The sequence below is a fragment of the Hippoglossus hippoglossus genome, chromosome 17, assembly GCF_009819705.1.
Source record: "Hippoglossus hippoglossus isolate fHipHip1 chromosome 17, fHipHip1.pri, whole genome shotgun sequence".
NCBI classification, from domain to species: Eukaryota; Metazoa; Chordata; class Actinopteri; order Pleuronectiformes; family Pleuronectidae; genus Hippoglossus; species Hippoglossus hippoglossus.
The window spans coordinates 7,848,773-7,867,158 of NC_047167.1; the positions used below are offsets into that span (position 1 = coordinate 7,848,773).

At 43.2% G+C, this 18,386-nt stretch overlaps 3 protein-coding genes and 1 long non-coding RNA gene across 4 annotated transcripts; 3 read left to right on the forward strand and 1 right to left on the reverse strand.

Moving 5' to 3' along the window:
- The first annotated feature begins 9,249 nt into the window (after positions 1-9,249).
- Positions 9,250-11,733, forward strand: LOC117778112 (myocilin-like). The gene is made up of 3 exons (XM_034613381.1): positions 9,250-9,918; positions 10,380-10,484; positions 10,609-11,733. Exons 1-3 carry the CDS (start codon positions 9,435-9,437, stop codon positions 11,409-11,411), a joined length of 1,392 nt encoding a protein of 463 aa, XP_034469272.1. The 5' UTR covers positions 9,250-9,434; the 3' UTR covers positions 11,412-11,733.
- Positions 11,734-13,332: 1,599 nt separating this feature from the next.
- On the reverse strand, positions 13,333-15,373 carry LOC117778437 (phospholipid phosphatase 6-like). The gene is made up of 2 exons (XM_034613985.1): positions 14,684-15,373; positions 13,333-14,016 (listed from the first exon to the last, which is right to left on the reverse strand). The coding sequence occupies exons 1-2, from the start codon at positions 15,030-15,032 to the stop codon at positions 13,595-13,597; spliced, it is 771 nt and encodes a 256-aa protein (XP_034469876.1). The 5' UTR covers positions 15,033-15,373; the 3' UTR covers positions 13,333-13,594.
- Positions 15,374-15,470: 97 nt separating this feature from the next.
- LOC117778438 (peroxiredoxin-6-like) lies at positions 15,471-18,112 on the forward strand. Its single transcript, XM_034613987.1, has 5 exons — positions 15,471-15,636; positions 16,296-16,452; positions 17,055-17,204; positions 17,349-17,495; positions 17,592-18,112. The coding sequence occupies exons 1-5, from the start codon at positions 15,545-15,547 to the stop codon at positions 17,718-17,720; spliced, it is 675 nt and encodes a 224-aa protein (XP_034469878.1). The 5' UTR covers positions 15,471-15,544; the 3' UTR covers positions 17,721-18,112.
- On the forward strand, positions 16,460-16,947 carry LOC117778439. Its single transcript, XR_004616781.1, has 2 exons — positions 16,460-16,835; positions 16,913-16,947. It is a non-coding gene; the product is annotated as an uncharacterized LOC117778439 (long non-coding RNA).
- Positions 18,113-18,386: the final 274 nt, after the last annotated feature.

The following is an 18,386-nucleotide window of genomic DNA, read 5'->3' on the forward strand; positions in this document are numbered from 1 at the left end:
GCCGTGTGTTTGGGTCAAGTAGATATTTCCTGGTTGGGGACAGATTTTAGAACAAATATTACACCAGCATTGTTTTAATATGAAATAATCAAAAGTTTTAGGTGATAGAGGTACAAGTACAGTATATCAGGGGGAAAAGTTTATTTAATTTCAAATAAATAAATAATAATGTGGGGAAAGGAAGGCTAGATGTTGAAATCTAAATCTTGCTTTGTCATGGTGGTCTTGCCATTTCCTCTGTAACTAAATCTGTTGTTATGATTCTATGAGGAGTAATGCTGACGTAAAAACTGTGTGACTGCCACTCTGCAAGTGAGGGTATCCAATAGCATCAACATCAATGCAACACACTCTTCCCCCTTTCATCTTCTGCCAAAGATCCAAAAAAGATCCGGTTTCCTGAGGTATCTGGGGCAGCAGGAGAGTTGGTCTCCAGGTCAGTGTTTAAGGTTGAAGAACACATGGGCGGGCCTGTTTTTAGACCAGGAACTGGTGAGTCACTTCACCACTGACCTGTCCACTTACAGGAGAGACACCATGAAAACAAGGCCTGAACTTGACAAGGTCCCTGGGTCATTTCAGGGATTATATTTACTAATGTGTCAGAGCTGCGAGCAAGATATTTTCAAGGTGCATGGGCTAACTCATCTTGGGGTCTCCTACCTAAGCATATCTGAATTTCAAGCAGTCAGATTTGGTAAAAAAGAACAACATGTTGTGTGTAAAGAATAAGTCTGGGAAAGTTTAGTTTAGTAAATGACTAATATACTGTGCTATAATTGGAAGGCACTAGAAGTTCTTATTTATACATAAATATTATACAAATGTTCATAGTATAATCTATGGTCCTGTATAGTCAAATTCAGATAATAAACACAAACACTATTGGAAGATATATTATATATATATATATATATATATATATAGTTAATTCAACTAGAAAAATGAAAAATGTACTCTGCCTTTAATATTTTAACTGTAAATAAATTATTTTAGTTTAGTTTTTTCTTTGTTGTTTCTATTATTCTATCTACCTTGGCTTAGGTAGAGATGTTTGATCAGGAGGATTAATGATAAAGGCTAAAGATAAATGTGAGTCCTGTTTAAATGAAATACAGGACGCTGTGCTGTTGTGTATATATATATGAGTTTGCATTTCTTTGTCATTGTAAGTGTATTTTGAATAAGAGGCAGATGGTGCAGTGCTGGTGGAGAACAGATTATTGGCTTCAGGTCAAAGGGAGACCGGGGAGAGTCGTCATCAACATGCTTGTCTCCATGCGCCCCTCCATCATCCCGATGAATCATCCATTACCCATGCTCCCTTGCAGCACTGTGATTGGACAGGATGGTGCTACGTGCTCACCATGAGCTCACACAACATCAATACTGTGTCCAGGTTGAGTGGTATACCAGAACTCACTGTTTTCTTTCCTGCATACCACAACAAGTCGCTGAACTGCAGATGCCTCTGCTGAATTTGATACAGCTTCAGATGTTAATCTGTCTCCAGGGAAGGAGCTCAGTTGACCTTATTGTCCTTTCCTTTCTCTCTAAACAAGATTACAAGGCCACTGAGACGAGCCGGGGAGAAATGAGCTCCTGCCATTTAAAGATGAAAACAGATCAGTGACATTTTCAAGGTTGTACACGTTATTCAGGGCTCCAGTGTTTGAGATGAAAAATAAAATGAATTGATGCATATTTCTCCCTCCGAAATTGTATTATACTGCAAGGTCAATTCCTTTGTTTTGTTGTTGTAGAAGTCCTTTCATGTGCGTTTTTGGTCTGTCAGTGGACTGTGATACCTTCACTCCTGCTCTGTGGAGGTTAGTGATGATGTCACTGACTCTGGGTTTCTTTGGCTTTTTCTTCACAGCTCTCACAAGTTCCCTGTCATCAACTGAGCCTGTTTTCCTCGACCTGCTCAGTTTCCTCAGTAGCCCACAGTTTCTTACTTCTTTTAGGACATTCCAAAGTGTTGCGTTATGGCTCTGGTAACTTGTTTAAGACATCTACAAGTAAATACCAGGAAAAGAAGCTGTCTTATATTCATATTTTAATTCTTAACCCATATGTCAACAGGGATTGTCCTAACTGTTCCAATAGAATTTGAGGGGGCCATGATTTGATGGCGTAGTTGTTAAATCTTTGCCTGGTTTGGCCCACAGTGAAAAGGCCCTGTTGTTAAATTGTCATAAATGGAAGGAAAACCGAGGCCCCATTACCTAACATGCATACTTCACAACACGCACTCTAAGAGGTTCTGAGATTTGTTACGATCTATACTCTCTCTTGATGTGGTTAAAAACAATATTACCAAGAAAGAACATAATGGGTCTCTATCATTATCACTATTTATTATTCTACATTTATCGTAACAAGTGGCAGCTGTTTGACCACCGTAGTTTGCTAATGGAAACCTAATGAGTTGAAGCCGGTGTTGCATCACTTCTTTCAGGGCCTGTTCGTTGATCTCTGGATGTCAATAGAAAGTGTGTGTGTACAGTTTAGGTGTTTGAGAGTTGGCAGCACCTCAATCCGAGTTTTGAGAAATACCTCAGACAAGGGAGGTCCACTCTGTGGTGGGGGACACTTACTGGACTTATAATGGGCGAGTTCAACAACCTATGACCCTATACTTCACCCTAATCACACATCAATGCATCAAACCTTTAGCAAAACCACAAAAAGCAGAAACACAACATGCTATTCATATCAACTGATTACATATAGCATCAAGTGGGGTTGAGAGAGGCTTGCTAATAAGGCTGCATAGGGATGGATCCCAGAGATGGATCAAGTCTGAATTTGGGGGGAGAATGCAATCAAGTTTTATGTAGATAATAACCAAGAGAATATTTACAATGGACAAAAAGAAAAATGCTAAAATAGTCATAATGAATTCAAAAATACAGTTCCCAGAAATCCTCCAGGAGTCAACCCCAAGTGCCTCGATCTTCTTCTTCATCCTGTAGTTTTGAAACGCAATATTCATGACGTGACAACTTACTATCATGGATGATGATTATGTGCGTTCTTAGAAAAATTTATAATAAAACAAATGAATGAAAATGTATTAAATAATTTTAGACCATGGTCACCAGGAGAGGTGTAGAGATTTGGGATCACATTAGGCAGGGCCTCAACAACACACACATACACACGCACACACCATGAACAACAAATAGCAGTTTCTCAGGTATGAAAAGAGGAATTTACTGAGACTCTTAAATGTACATATTAGAGGCGCTGGAATCGCACAACCCATACTTAAAAACATAAAAACAATGTGCCTGCAGGGTGATGCTCCGAGAGGACGCGTTGTGTTTAGATGACATAATGTCAGAACAGTCTGAGACATGGACAGGGGCGTTGCAACAGGGTATCAGCAATCACCTGGGGCCCCCCCGAGCTGAGAGGGCCCCCCCTTGTGAATGGCTGATTATGTTAAATCCACCTTAAATTCTATGATCAGCTATGTACAGGAGACTGCAACGACACCATTGTTGCAAACCCCTTAATCTCTAGAAACTGATTCTGAAGATATCTGAACTAGGTACATAGCTGCTATAATGTCAGTGGATTGTGTTCAACCAACTGTTTCCCCTGTTTACAGTCTTATGCTAAGCTTAGCTATAGGCTAGCAGTCTGAAAACATTTCAGTCAGACAACTCACGGTTGAAATGTTTATTGCAGCAGAACATATTAATGTTTAGCATCTGGAGTCCGACTTCATCACAAATATTTATAACCCCCTGTCGGAGCCTTCAGGTGGATGCTGGGGTGGTGGAGGGCCCGAATCAACCGGCAGCAATACTGACGCAGCGGCAAAGGGAGCGAGCAAAGGAGATGGGACATTTTTGTAGCTTAAATAGACAAATAGCCCAATTGGGAGGGTGTGTATTAGAGAGAATTATGGAGAATGAGACATATCACATGATTGGTGCAGTGCAGCTCGAGTTGGCCGCCTGAACTAGCTCACAAGCTTCGCTCCATATACTGTATGAGTATAGTGCACTTTCAGCAAGAAAGTGAAAAAGCATATTTCCCAAAATATTGAGCTAGGCATGTTCAAAAGGTATAATATATATATATATATAAATGCTCAGCATTTTCAAAACATTTTCATCCACAACTTTTCCCCTTGCTTGTTTCTGTTTCAGACTTGTCCCTCTCTGTAATGATTCCATGTTATAGGACCTTTATGTCACTTCCTTTGAGGCTGAGGACTTGTAGGAAATACGTACAGTACCAGACACAGACTGTTAAGTATGTTGTGTCAGTGTGTCTTTCAGACCTGATCTCTGTGTTTGTAAATGTTTGTGTTTTTCCCAAAGGGACACTGTGGAGCCGTGTCAGTCTGTCTGTATCAGTAATGAGAACCTCTGGTGTTTAACACCTGTACTGACCTGTTGAATACCTAACAACACCTACGGCCCTGCTTCAAGGCTGAGGTTTTGTGTGTGTGTGTCTGTGTGGGCGTGTTATCCTGTGATTATAGCCTCACTGTCTCAGCAGACATTTTTAATGCTTTACTCAAAAACAATCTGGGCTAATCCACTCTGGGCCCATTCAATAATCACTTAACTATGGAACTATCTTCCTCCTAATTCCAAAAACGTCCATCTGTCTGTCTGTCTGTATGTATGTCTGTCTGTCTGTCTGTCTGTCTGTCTATCTGTCCATCTGTCTGTCTGTCTGTATGTATGTCTGTCTGTCTGTCTGTCTGTCTGTCTGTCTATCTGTCTATCTGTCTGTATGTATGTATGTATGTATGTATGTATGTATGTATGTATGTATGTATGTCTGTCTGACTGTCTGTCTGTCTGTATGTCTGTATGCAGAATGCATATCTCGCGACCCATTCATCTAATTGGTTTCACACTTAATATGTCTATTGTAAACTGGCCAAGGAGGTGCAGTGTTGAGTTTAGTTCAATTTGGAAACGCAATGTGTTCAATATTATACAACATTTAATAAACAAAGCTTTTATTTTATAAAGTTGTGAACTTAGGTCTGAAGATTGTGTTGGTTGCTAAACAGACCTCTGAAATTGACTTTAAAATCCTCATTGCAGATAAACCAGGTAGGATGAACACAAAGTTGTCTAACTTCACTCTGCACCAGACTGTTTAAAAAAAAGTTCCACACACAACGTCCAGCACACAAACAATAGAAGTGACAGTATATTGTAAAACTGTTTGAGGAGGACTCACTAATGAGAAGGAATAATTCTGAAGTAGCTCTGGAGCATTAGCACAGGACAAACATAAAGCCCATTGCAAAACAGGCAGGTTTAGAATGGCCACTGCACTAGTATTAATAAATGCTTAATATCTCCTAAAGACAGCTCCTCTCTGTGAATGAATTGCAGTGACTCATCTGAGCGTCAGCATCTTACATCACAACCAGTACAAAGAGTCCAGAGTGACTCTGTGTCTCTGAGCGAATACGCAGAGACCTTCCGAGAAAACAGTTCAGGGTCATGATCTGCACTTTCAGTCTGAGCACTGAGGCTTCGTGTTAAAATGTCACCTCTATGCTGTGGCTGTGTTAAAGCGCTTGATGCTCAGTTGCTGCTCTGGTGACTGTTTGCTTTATGTCGGCATTACATTGTAAATCAAAAAGCCAGCCTGGCACCCATGTTGTACAACACGTCACATTTGTAAATACACGTATGGTGAGCCAATAAATGTTTCTGTGGAGTAGTTGCCTTTCCTCACCTGTGGAAAATAATGTTGTAGCTGCGTGAATGACCCAGTGTGGGAGAACTGGCATGCCATTTAGTTGCTACCGAGCCCCCCCCCCCCCCCCCCCCCCCCCCTTCTTCTCAATAACAAAAATGTATGGTGGCTGCTGTGTAAACAACTGGTGTTGAGGGTTTCATATGTCCCATGTGTCTGCCCTGATTCAGCAATCACACTGTGTCGCTCATCTGTTTTGTTTTACTCTGTGTTCACAATATCCCCGGGAGCCCCCTCCTCTCTATCCTGTTGCGTAATATTATGTAATTCACATTCAAACAAATGCGGCAGAATATGTTCCCTCTGAATTCCACTGTGGAATTCATTTAGTGCCAAGAATTCTGGGACTGTGAGGGTATTTAAAATAACTGCCAGAGGAACTATGATGTCTTCTATTTTTCTACCCTTTCCCCATTTAATCATATTACTTTGTTATTATTATTATATGTTATCAACCCACAGGTAAAACTGTTATTTTTCTGTATAACTAAATGCATAACTGCTATTACAGTTCCATTCATAACCATTCAAAATAATTGTCATTTTTACCCTTACAGTTTTTGTATGGAATTAGTAAATAAGTTGTGCGTAAATGAATGAACTTTACAGGATCTGGTAGCCTTTGTTTGTTTATAACCTTTGACAATGCCACACGAGCTGTATCTCCATGTTTTCAGATTCTGTGCTAAGCTAAGCTAATCAACTGGCTGCAGACTTACAGACAAATATGACAGTGGTATCGATCCTCTCACCTGGATCTCCTCCTGAGAGCTATTGTGCAATTTGCCGAAATGTTCCTTTGACAAAGTGGTTTCCACATTGGGGATTAGGACGGTGAAAGTTTCTCTAGATGAATCCAAAGGGTCATAATACTCAACTGCTGTTTTTCTAATTCGTCTTAGATTTTTTCCCCTTTTTTTTCCAAATAAAACCGTGAATACTTTCACTCTATGGACTTACTGTGTTTTATTCCAGGTTTCCACTCATTTTAGTATGTCCACTCTGCAACTACTGTTTTGGTTCAGTCTCACAGCTCTCTGAGCTTTGTTTTCTACCACACCAGGCAGCTAAAGAAACTTCTAAAAATGTCAGTAAATGCTAGCGTCACACAGCAGAGAGATCTGGTTAGCATGCAACTAGCTGGTGGAGTAACTAAAGAGACACAGACCCGCAGGAGTTGGTAGAGACCAAAAACAACAACAACATTGGACTTACATTCATCAGGTATCCAGAGATATGACTCTGAATACATGATTACATTGCTCCATAAGGGTTCATGGCTTAAATAAGCAGCAGCAACTTTTAATTGACTCATTAAAGTAATCACATTGCCTCAATGAAGAGTTTGAAACAGAATACTTTTAGGTTTTGTGGAAAAAGCTAAAGGAATGAGAGAAACTGCTGATCAGAGTGAGACCACTGTCCATTACTGTAAGAATCATCAAATAAAAGAACGCTCTTAGATGTACATGTTGAGCATTTCAGCAGACAAACATCAAGGTGCTGGTTCCCAGTATAGCGACTGATGTGAGAGCTATTGCCAATGGAAAAGTCTACGCGCACACGTTGTGATCTTCTGTTCTCTCAGGGGCCGACAGAGGAGCCGGGACCTTTTACAGGTTGCCTGAGTCATTATGTTACATAAGGAAAAACACACCTCAGTGGGAAAAACATTGTGGAATACGGGTGACTTTCCATAGAGCCGTAAAACAGACAGGTTAACTAGGCAGCAGACGGATCTTGTGGAACCCAACACAGATGTGCTCTGCAAGTTGCTTTAGGGTGCACTGCCGTTGGTATTTTTATTAAATATTTTTGTAACAGCCACGCTGGACAACCTCAGCATAGTGATTATGAAAATTGACAAACGGTAAGAAAGGACAGTGGGAGAAGTGTGGAGGTCCTGAGACAGGACGTGTTACCAGTTCATAACAATGAGTAATGATTGTTTTTACCTCAATAATGTTTTGTTGGACGCCAGTGGTGAAATATTGGATATTTCCTCTATGTTCCTCAAGAAACAGACCAAGTCCCAGTCGTATCACATGGAGCCCACCTGTCTCCATGTCTCAGTGTAAAGACTCTAACGGATGTTCATCATCATAAAAATAACTATTTTCCATTGTCATGCGCCCAGTCAAAGACAAATGCATGGAATACAAATAGTCAACACATACACATACAGAGTTACCAGAGGATGCAACTTACTGAATCCTACTGACAATAACACCACCATGAGGTTAATTAAGGTTTGTTTTTACTGATATTTCTTAACAATGATCGCATCAATCCTCAAATTTGGTACAGATATTCATGGTGCCTGTAAAATCAATCTTAAGGACTTTGGTGAGCACCTCACTTCACCTCCACCAACACCTTTCCAGAACAATTTTGCGATTCATCCACATTCATACAGTGCATCTATGTGCAGCACTTTCACTATCAATCACACACTCTGCACAGCAGTCAGGGGCAATTTAGGGTTCGGTGTCTGGACAGAATGGGGGAGACTGGGATCAAACCACCAACAGTCTGGTTAGTGGACGAACTGCTCTACCTCCCGCGCCACAGCCGCCCATCAGCCAATATCTAATTGAACAAAATTTCCCTTGATGTGTGACCATCAGGTTCAAGATTGTGATTGTAAGAATGCAAGACGCTATGAAATTAGGCAGATGTTTTGTGTCCTTCTCAGGATGAATTTCAAGAACATTTTATTTAAACATGCTATCATGTCAAGTTAAGATAGTGTGCATGGCAAACATTATTTGTTATTTCAACACCTCAAAGCTCCACAATGCCAGAGCAAAGACTGACTGAGTCACTAGTCATGCTGATTTATTGGCATGTAGGCTAGAGTTTGAGGAAATGATGAGGTTCTTTGTAAGAAAGGATGAGCAACAACATCAGAATCTTCTCCATTTCCTCAGGTAGCCAGCCGGTGCCAGACATCCTGTACTGCTGTGAAAGAGGAAGAAAAGTGCCAACGTGCCCTGGGGCTTGCAAATGCTGGCTTCAGATTCAGGAATTCTGAAACACTTGCCCTCCATAGCACAAATTTCTCCTCGTCACAAAATGGCTCCTGTCAGTCGCGCGGTGGTTTAACTGCAAAAATATCATTCACAGAGGAAGTCAACTTGCAGCACCTCAGGCGACAGCCATAAAGAGATGCTGTCCAGTCAAAACAACCTGCGGAGACACACCGACGGCTCAGACTATAGGGGAAAAACAAACAAACATCGGCATGTCTATTTTTTCTCTGATGCTGTGTGATTTTCTCAATGTTTGTCACTTTCAGCACACCTCACCCAACCAGTGGCAAAAAGAAGAAACACGTGGACCTCTACACACACTCACACACACACACACACACACACACACACACACACACACACGCGCACACGCACACGCACACGCACACACACACACACACACACACTACACACCCCCTTGGCTATTTCATTCCCTGCCACACTCCTCGTCCCCTCCCACTCCCTGACTGTAAACTGTATAAATATCCTTCTCTGAGCATTGCTGGGATTCAGACACTGACCTGCACTGACCAGTGACACTCGGGTAGAAAGAGACAAGCTCAAGAAAAAAGGATCTATATCCTCTGAAGGAAGGTAAACAACTGCAGGCACTCCTTAACCTGAAGATCATCGCCTGTGTCTGCCTCCTTCAAAATGTGGCTCCAAGTCTCTCTCCTGTGTCTGTCCTGCTTGATCCTGTCAAGCCAGAGCCAGGCCACAGACCGAGCCTCCCTCCGCCGCTCCAATGACTCTGCTGGACGCTGCCACTACACCTTCACCGTGGCGAGCCCAGAGGAGTCCAGCTGCCCTGGAGGCAGCGTGAAACCAGAGATGGATGGAGTCATGTCGCGGGTCATCTTGCTGGAGGCTTTGGTCAGCCAGCTCCTGGCAGGAGCAGACGGAGGCGCGAGGACGAGGGTCAAGTCTAACATGGAAGAGGGTCTCCAGGAAGCTTATGCCCAGGTCACCAGGGAAAGAAACCAGCTGCAGCAGGACAAGGAGCGTCTGAACAAGCAGCTCCAGGAGCTGCAGAGGAGGGTGGGCGAGCTGAGCCAGGAGGCAGAGAGCCTCAGGCAGAAGCCCTGCCAGCAGACACACACCTCAGGGGGGGCTCAGCATGACAGCAGACCTGCCAGTGGTATGTACATCCCCAAGCAAAGAGCAACTCCACATAAATCAAACACAAATTTCCTTTCACTCCCCATATTTTCTGTATATTTTGCTGGTGACTGCTTCTGTTTCCCATGTTTGTGGTTGACCTGGGCTATGAAAAGTCTCCCAGGGCATCAGGTCAGGTTGCAGTTAAAGTCATCCCAGGTTGAGTAAGGGGATAGGAATTTACAACACAGACTCTGTTATGGCTTGGTCCCCCATGCTTTTCTGTTTACTTGGCATGATCATTTTCAGGAGAGCCATAGCAGGGTTAAAAGTTGAACCAAATATACACTGACACTTTGATGTTATCTGTGTTGGGGCTAACTCTGGTTTATCTGTAGCTGACCAATACCCAACTTTTCAGCCATATTCTTCTCAAAAGCCCTCCCACATTTGGACTTTTGTAATTTAATGGTTTTTTTTATACATCTCTCTCTTCATCAGACCCTGCGTATGACTTTAAGAATGGGGTGTACCAGGAGATGAAGGCTGAGGTGACAAAGGTTCCAGCATCCCACCTTAATCCTGATGGAAATCAAACCATCACAGGTAGTAGCTGCTCCAATTTTCCTAATATTTGGCAGGGCTTTGATGAAATGTAATTTCTTTGTAAATATTTCTGTGAATATGTATAAAAATACCATGATGTTTCACTCTCTTTTTTCCTGCATAGACTGTGGAGAGCTGCTGTCAGTGGGAGATCCTGTGCTGCACAGGAAGGCTGACAGTATCACAGGCAAATACGGGGTGTGGCTGCAGGACCCCGAGCCTCAGGGCCCTCATTACACCAACAAGACTGTGTGGCGCATTGACGCAGTGGGCAAAGATGTCCGTCAGATCTTTGCATTCGAAGACATGGATCAATTCTCCCGAGGCTTCCCCATGAAGGTCTTGGTCCTGCCGGAGCCTGTGGAGAGCACAGGGGCGACCATCTACCGCGGCTCCCTCTACTACCAGCGCAAACGAAGCCGTACCCTGATCCGCTACGACCTGACCTCTGAGAGCCTGGCGTCACGTCTGGAGCTACCTCACGCTGGCTTCCACGGCCAGTACCCTTACTCCTGGGGAGGCTACACAGACATTGACCTTGCGGTGGACGAACAAGGCTTGTGGGCCATCTACAGCACGAGCAAGGCAAAAGGCGCCATTGTGATTGCCCAGCTGGACCCAGAGAGCCTGGCCGTGAAGAAGAGCTGGGAGACCAACATCAGGAAGAACACAGTGGCCAACGCCTTCATGGTGTGTGGACGTCTGTACACGGTGGCCAGCTACACTGCACCCAACACCACCATCAACTACGTGTTTGACACAGCCACCGGCACGCAGCGGGCAGTCGCTGTGCCGTTCAAGAACAAGTACCGTTACACCAGCATGCTGGACTATAACCACGCCCAGAGGAAGCTGTACGCGTGGGACAACTTCCACATGGTCACCTATGACATCAGAGTGGGCAGAGCCAATCATGGCAGCAGCTAGAGGAAACAGAGAAACTGCTGCTGTTTACTGGACTGTTCTGGTGCAAGTGAATGTGATAAAACATATACTCATTTACATTTTATTGAGGTTATTGTAAAGATTGTCATCCATGTGTTTTTACATCATTAAAATCTATTTTGTCTATTCGTACTGTAAATAAGATGTATAATGACAACGTAGAGAAATATTCATGGAGCGGTGACAGAACTGATGATCTCAGTTATTATAAAGAACAGAAATGATGGTTTAAAAAGTGAAATGTTTTTGTTGTCTGCTAATAAATGTTCATGTTATTTAAGTTCTCAATAAAAACTAAGAGAATAATTCTGGCTTGTGTCATCTTTTTTTTTTTTCAATTTGACAAACTATCAACAGAAGCTTTATGCTACTCCCTGAACAATAGTGTTTATAGAGTGAAGATAGTCCACAAGTGAACCTAAAACAGGTATCTGTCTCTGGCAAAAGATATAACTTACCACAACATACAATTTCTCCATATATACAGTATATATGTTAATAAAAAAATTATATAAATAAATATAACTTTGCATGTATAATAGATGATCCCATCCAACAAAAACTGACCCAATTCCATGTGAAAACCGCGGACCTCAAAACCTTGACGCGTGTTTTACCGCCTTCTTCTTCTACTGCGGTTACCTTGGGGGTAGGAACTTGGTTTAAGGGCCTTCTGGCTACACACATACTCGACCACACACATTCACTACATACAAGCTTAACCACACACATACATATATACTCACATTCATATACATAGATAGCTACAGGAACCACAGATCACACTCATATGACTTCATACTCACACATATTCTCATCTGAGTGTGTGTGTGCATGTATATATGTATATGGATTACAGTATGGATATATACTGTATGTATATATATATATATATTTATATATGCATGTGTGTGCAAAGTAAATATACCTTACATTCACATTAACATCCATAGCTTAGTTGTTAACATGGCTATCATTTTTTAAATATTCCCCTGTGGTCAAGTACAAGTAAGGCACCTGATGGAGCCAATTCATCACCATGTTTAATCTGACTGTTAACAGCTGACAGTTAGGTGCTTAAGTTTGTGTTATTTCAGTTATTACTGACGCCGTTTGTATTGGGGCTTATTTATTGTTTTAAGAAGCACTCGTGTCCTTAGATGACACACCCACTCCTCACCTGTGTGGACAGATGGATAAATATTTAGTGCCTGTGTACTTGAAGACTTGAGCTTATAAACACAGATCCAGTCTCTGAGCTCAGCCCACATTAGTGACAAAGTTCAGAACCAGCTGATGTGGTTATGTGCACTGCACACACCCCATGTTGCTTTTTGCAGCTGCATGTTTGTCTTATGATTATGCACTGCCCTCTGTGGACAACCGGCTGCATCTGCATTTTACACACATCTTCCAGCTCTACTGACGGGCAGTTTACTCTAATGCAGTTATGCACTGGTAAAACTAGAGGACTCGTCTGCTCTCGGTAGGATCTTTTACAGTTTTAACCTGAACCCATATAAACTCAGCACGTTTGGTTGTAGTTTATTTTCAAGATTGGTATGTTCATCAACTGTGTAAGACGAGATGGGATGTATTACAATAATAATGACAGTCAGGAGACAGGGCGGCAGCTGATGGAAACTTAGATAAGTGTGAGTTGGCCTCCCCCCCACCAGCAGTCACACAAATAGAAAGAACCCACAGTGTGTTGTCGCTGAGTACAAAACCACACACCCGTCATGAAGCATTGTGTCAGGAAGCACTGTGCCACTGTCAGACAGCAGTGACATGCGACAGTTACACCACTCATCCTGAAACTACCACGATGTCTCAGTAACATACACAACTACACTTACAACTTATTTTAATTAGATTTTAATGATTTAAAAAAGGGTTTAGTTAAAGTTAGCTTTGGTTTCAGGCTGTGATTAGGTCACCAGGTTTGTGGTGCAAACAATAGCATATATGCATGAACAACTTGCCAGTGACAGCCCACACCATCAATTTCCAAATCACCCACCTAATTCTTAAGAAAATACACAATAAAAAACATAGAAATACTGGAGTCATTTTGATACAATTCAATTCAGTTTTTCAATTACGCAGACTCATGCTACACATCCCATATATATAAGTTGGCACACCACACAGCTCCACCGAACCTAATGTTTCCAAGCTGCCATCCAGAGACCACCACAAGCCCTGTTGAGTGTCTCTCGCAGTTGCATGAGCAGCACGTCCTGAAGGCAGTCCCAGGTCACCCACAGCCTTTCTACCAAGCTGTACTGACAGTAACCCATGGCCAAGCCAAAGCCCACATCTGTCACATAGTGTCTGGCGAGCAGCAGCCGGGACAGGCTCACCAGGAAGGCCCAGCCCACGACCAGCACCCGCATGGAGGCTGTGTCCACCAGCTGGGCCAGGAAGAACCGAGCACACATTGCCGCCCGCGTTGCGTGGCCTGAGGGGAATGAGTAACGCTCCACGAAGAAGGTGGAGAGGATGTCAGAGCGGTTCTGTGCGGGCCTTCGGCGTCTCACCAGAGTCTTCACAACTCTGACCAGCAGCAGGTCCAACAACAGAGCTGTGAGGAAGACAGAGATACAGTTTGCACTGACTCAAATCAAACCAAATATCAAACCTATTTCAAAAGCAACTGTCTAAAATGTCATTTTTGAAGGAATCTTAACACTCACTGATCTCACTTCCCATTAATATTCTTTTTTATTTCAGTTAACTTGTGTCATTAAAGCCCAGACCCTCAAGTAGTTACAGTTCTGCTATGACTGGTCTATAAGAAGAGGTATAATAGCTCATAATATTTCCAGAACACTCTCATCCTATAGATTAAAGTGGCTAGACAAGTTTGACACTTGGTGGACAGATGAGGATGTTGCCTGTAATGCTGTGCTATTTGAATATCCATTATCATCATGCAGCTCAACAAAGCCACCGGTGAGTGCCAAATGTTCCACTTCGGAATTGGCACAAATGTGCGTAATAACGCACTGGCTTTACCAGAAGCTGATGTGGTGGTAAATATAAAGGTGCGTAAGGATGAGTTTGCAAGTAAAAATGTGGTTATTTAAAGAGGAAAGAAAACCAAACCACGCTCAAGGCAAAGTTAAAGATACTGTAAATTTTGCTGCAGAATAAGTTAAAGGGTTATTTATCTGGAAGACAGTTTTAAGAGGCCTCCATTCATCTCCTGGAGGTCTCACGTCTGACTTCAACAGGACACACATTGTTACCCAGGGCCAAATTCAGCATGATCTCCTGCTCTGCCGCCGTCTCTCCACGGAGCAGAGTGTACAGGGTGCCGATGAGCCACGGGATGACATGTCCGGAGAACTCCAGCAGGCGCACCAGGGGCCGTATGCTGCCCCACGGAGACTCCTCGCAGGCGCACACGCCGAGCCGCTTGGACAGCCACAGATCTATTGCCAGCAAAAAACGCAGCGTTATGGCGAACATCGGCTGACTTAAACTGACGGTGAAGTCCTCTGTTGGAGCGCCGGAGGAGACGTGAGAACAGCTGGAGCCCCGGAATGATGCGCGGCTCCCACGGCAACTGTTCCGTCTGGACGTCGGTGAGGACATTTTGGTTTGATGGCGCGTCCTCGCAAATGTATCCGCCCTTCTTCAGGGAGCACCTGTGGCCAGTAAATACTTTAATCCTGCTGCTCACATGAAAAACATCCGGCAAACTGGACAGTCAGGAGGTTTAATGTGACCGGGTCAGAACTGGACCACTGTCGTCACGTGGCTGCGTTATCCTCCCTATTAACATGAATTCAAAGTTGATGATGCACCGAATTATGCAGAAATTATAAACAACATATGCAAGTGGAGAAAGGTTTCAATGTTTCATCTTCACAAATAAATTAAAGTTCATGGTTGGAAATTAGGCATGTGCGTAAATGTGCGCCTGTGCGTAAAAGGCGCTTTTGTAAAACTCTGGATGTGGTGCGTTATATCCATCCCCATTGAACTGGCGCTCCTGTAAATAGAGAAGCTGTTCACAGGAAAGTTTCCCCCGCCTCTTCCTCATCTCTCTTGGTATCATCAGAGCAGCTGCTGAACACACGCGCACCTCCACGCTCACACTGAATATGCCGGGACTGTTGCTCGGGGATGTGTTTCCTGATTTCGAGGCAGAGGCCACCACTGGCACAATTAAACTCCACGAATTTCTCGGTGATTCGTAAGTAGGATTGTTTATTATGATTTATTATTATGTTTTTGGTATTGAGTCACAGGCTTGTGGAAGCAGTTGGTATGAGAGGAAGAGAGAACTTGGTCCAGTCCATTTCCTGTTACTGACTTCTGCTTTAGACATTTCCAGTATTAGATAAAATGTAAACCTAATGATGTTTGGTAAATGAAAAACCTGATGTGGGATAGAAAGTGACAAGTTAATACTGTCAATGACCAAATGTGATTAGATGCACAGCTGTTTATGACTTGATCACATGGTCTCTTTATCACAGTGTGATGATCTCACCCCCCCCCCCCACACACACACACACACACACACACACACACACACACACACACACACACACACACACACACACATACACACACTCAAGCACGATGCACCATGAACTTGCTGACTTCGTAAATAATAAAAACCCTCTTGACGTTATTTTTTGATATAGAGGTCACATCCTGTCAGTTTGTCAGTCACACCACAGCTTTCTAAATACAGGTATATTGTGCATTCCAACAACAAGCAGCATCATTATTCAGGAGTATAAATCTGATGAGAGGAAACTGAGTAAGAGGAAATCTCCGAAAGGGCTAAGCACCGGCCCTGAGGTACACCTGACACAGCCTCACCGTCCTCTCTTTTCAACCCAGATGGGGAATCTTGTTCTCCCACCCCAGAGACTACACCCCCGTGTGCACCACAGAGCTGGGCCGTGCTGCCAGGCTGTATGGGGAGTTCAGCAAGCGCGGCGTCAAAATGATCGCACTGTCAGTCGACTGCCTGGAGGATCATCACAGCTGGACCAAGGTGTGATGGTTAGAGCACATGCTCCCCCACTTACACTGAGACTATTCTCAATTTTCTAAATACTCATTTAAGAAAATAATACAAATATCACACAGGACCCTCTTTCTAACTTAGATTAGATAAATACATGGTCATATCTACACATTAAGATACACACCTATGATGTATTTCTAATACACTGGTCCATAAAGTACAGCGCTTTAGTGTCTCTGTGTTATAATAAAAGAGCCCTCTCTTTCTTAGACTTGTAAAGAATAAAGACGATAGCTTTGGTATGCAGGTCAGAGCCAGGGAGAGAGCCAGGGTGACCTTTGGCCTATGAGAGCGGAAATATCAGCCCTCGCTCCTATAACACTGTTAAAATTACAGTTACATGTCACCTTGTCTCGTCTGGATTTGCACATTTGAGATGCTCACTGGGAAATCAAGCGATCCAATATCAAACATCATAGTCATCCAGGATTTTCTTGTATGGGCGCAGTATTTCAAATCTTTTTAAAACTCATTTATTTTCCCTTATGTGTCACCATACAACTGTCTATAAAAGAAAACGCTCTCTGAAAAGCTCTGACTGACTATAACATGCACTGTGTAATAAGTAGGACATCCTGGCGTACAACTGTGAGGAGTCGGCCTGCTGCTCGCTGCCCTTTCCCATCATAGCGGACAGTAAACGGGAGCTGGCAGTGGCCCTGGGCATGCTGGACCCAGATGAGAAGGACAAAGATGGCATGCCGCTAACTGCCCGCTGTGTAAGCGTCTCTGCATCCTCTGCCAAACACAGAATTGCATTTGTTTCTTTTATAGGCTGCCTACATAACTTGTTTCGATCTCCCTTCGTTGGCTGTAAGATATCATCTCTCTAAGTCTCCATCTCTTTCCCTGGTTCTGGTCAGGTGTTTATCATCGGCCCCGACAAAAGGCTGAAACTGTCGCTGCTCTATCCGGCCACCACAGGACGCAACTTTGATGAGATCCTGAGGGTGGTGGATTCGCTCCAGCTCACAGCAGGGAAAAGAGTGGCCACACCTGCCGACTGGAAGGTACAGTGAGACTTATTTCAACTGCCGGCAGCAAAGATAAAAAGAATAGGGTAACTGGCCTCCTGCTGCGTGTAATAGCCTTGTTTCTTCCTACAGCTTGGAGACTGTGTGATGGTCTCCCCGAACATGTCTGAGGAGGAAGCTGCTGCTTTGTTCCCAGAAGGCGTCTACACCAAAGACCTGCCCTCTGGCAAGAAATACCTGCGCTACACACCACTGCCATGAACACTGACTTCTGTCACACACACTCTACCTTCACACTGAAGGTCTCAGTGCCCTGACTCCTTAATGTGCCTGATTTCTATTTCATCCATGAATTATTCTTTGGGAAAATAATGAAAATGTAGAGTAAAACATGCCTGATCTTGCAATGTTAAAGAAATCCTTTGTGTGGATTCACACCAAAACTGAATGGATTCTTCCCTGACCAATACCACATCCTTCAACCAAGTTCCGTTGAAATCCATTTTGTAGTTTCGGCATAATTCTGCTGACAAACAAAAAAACAACACTCAATAGAGCACAAGGACCAACAGTCCCCTTAAGTTCAGCCAACTCTGCACCAAATTTCACACAAACATACAGTAGATACCGGTTTCTGTAATGTTCCATCAACATCCTTCACTTATTCCCTGGGAAAAAGGTGAAAATGTTGAAAAACGTCCTGTCTCCCAATGTTAATGAAAGTGATAATAAGAAATTCCTGGATTGGCCCTAAAACCGAATGGGTTCTTTCCTGACCCAAGTTCGGTGGAAATCCTTCAGTTGATCTTGTGTAATCTTGTTCACAAACAAACAAAATGACAGAGGTGAAAACATAACCTCCTTGGCATAGGTAATAAAAATGAGTTTCTATTAGCAATGATTCTGACTTATATAAAAAGTAAATAG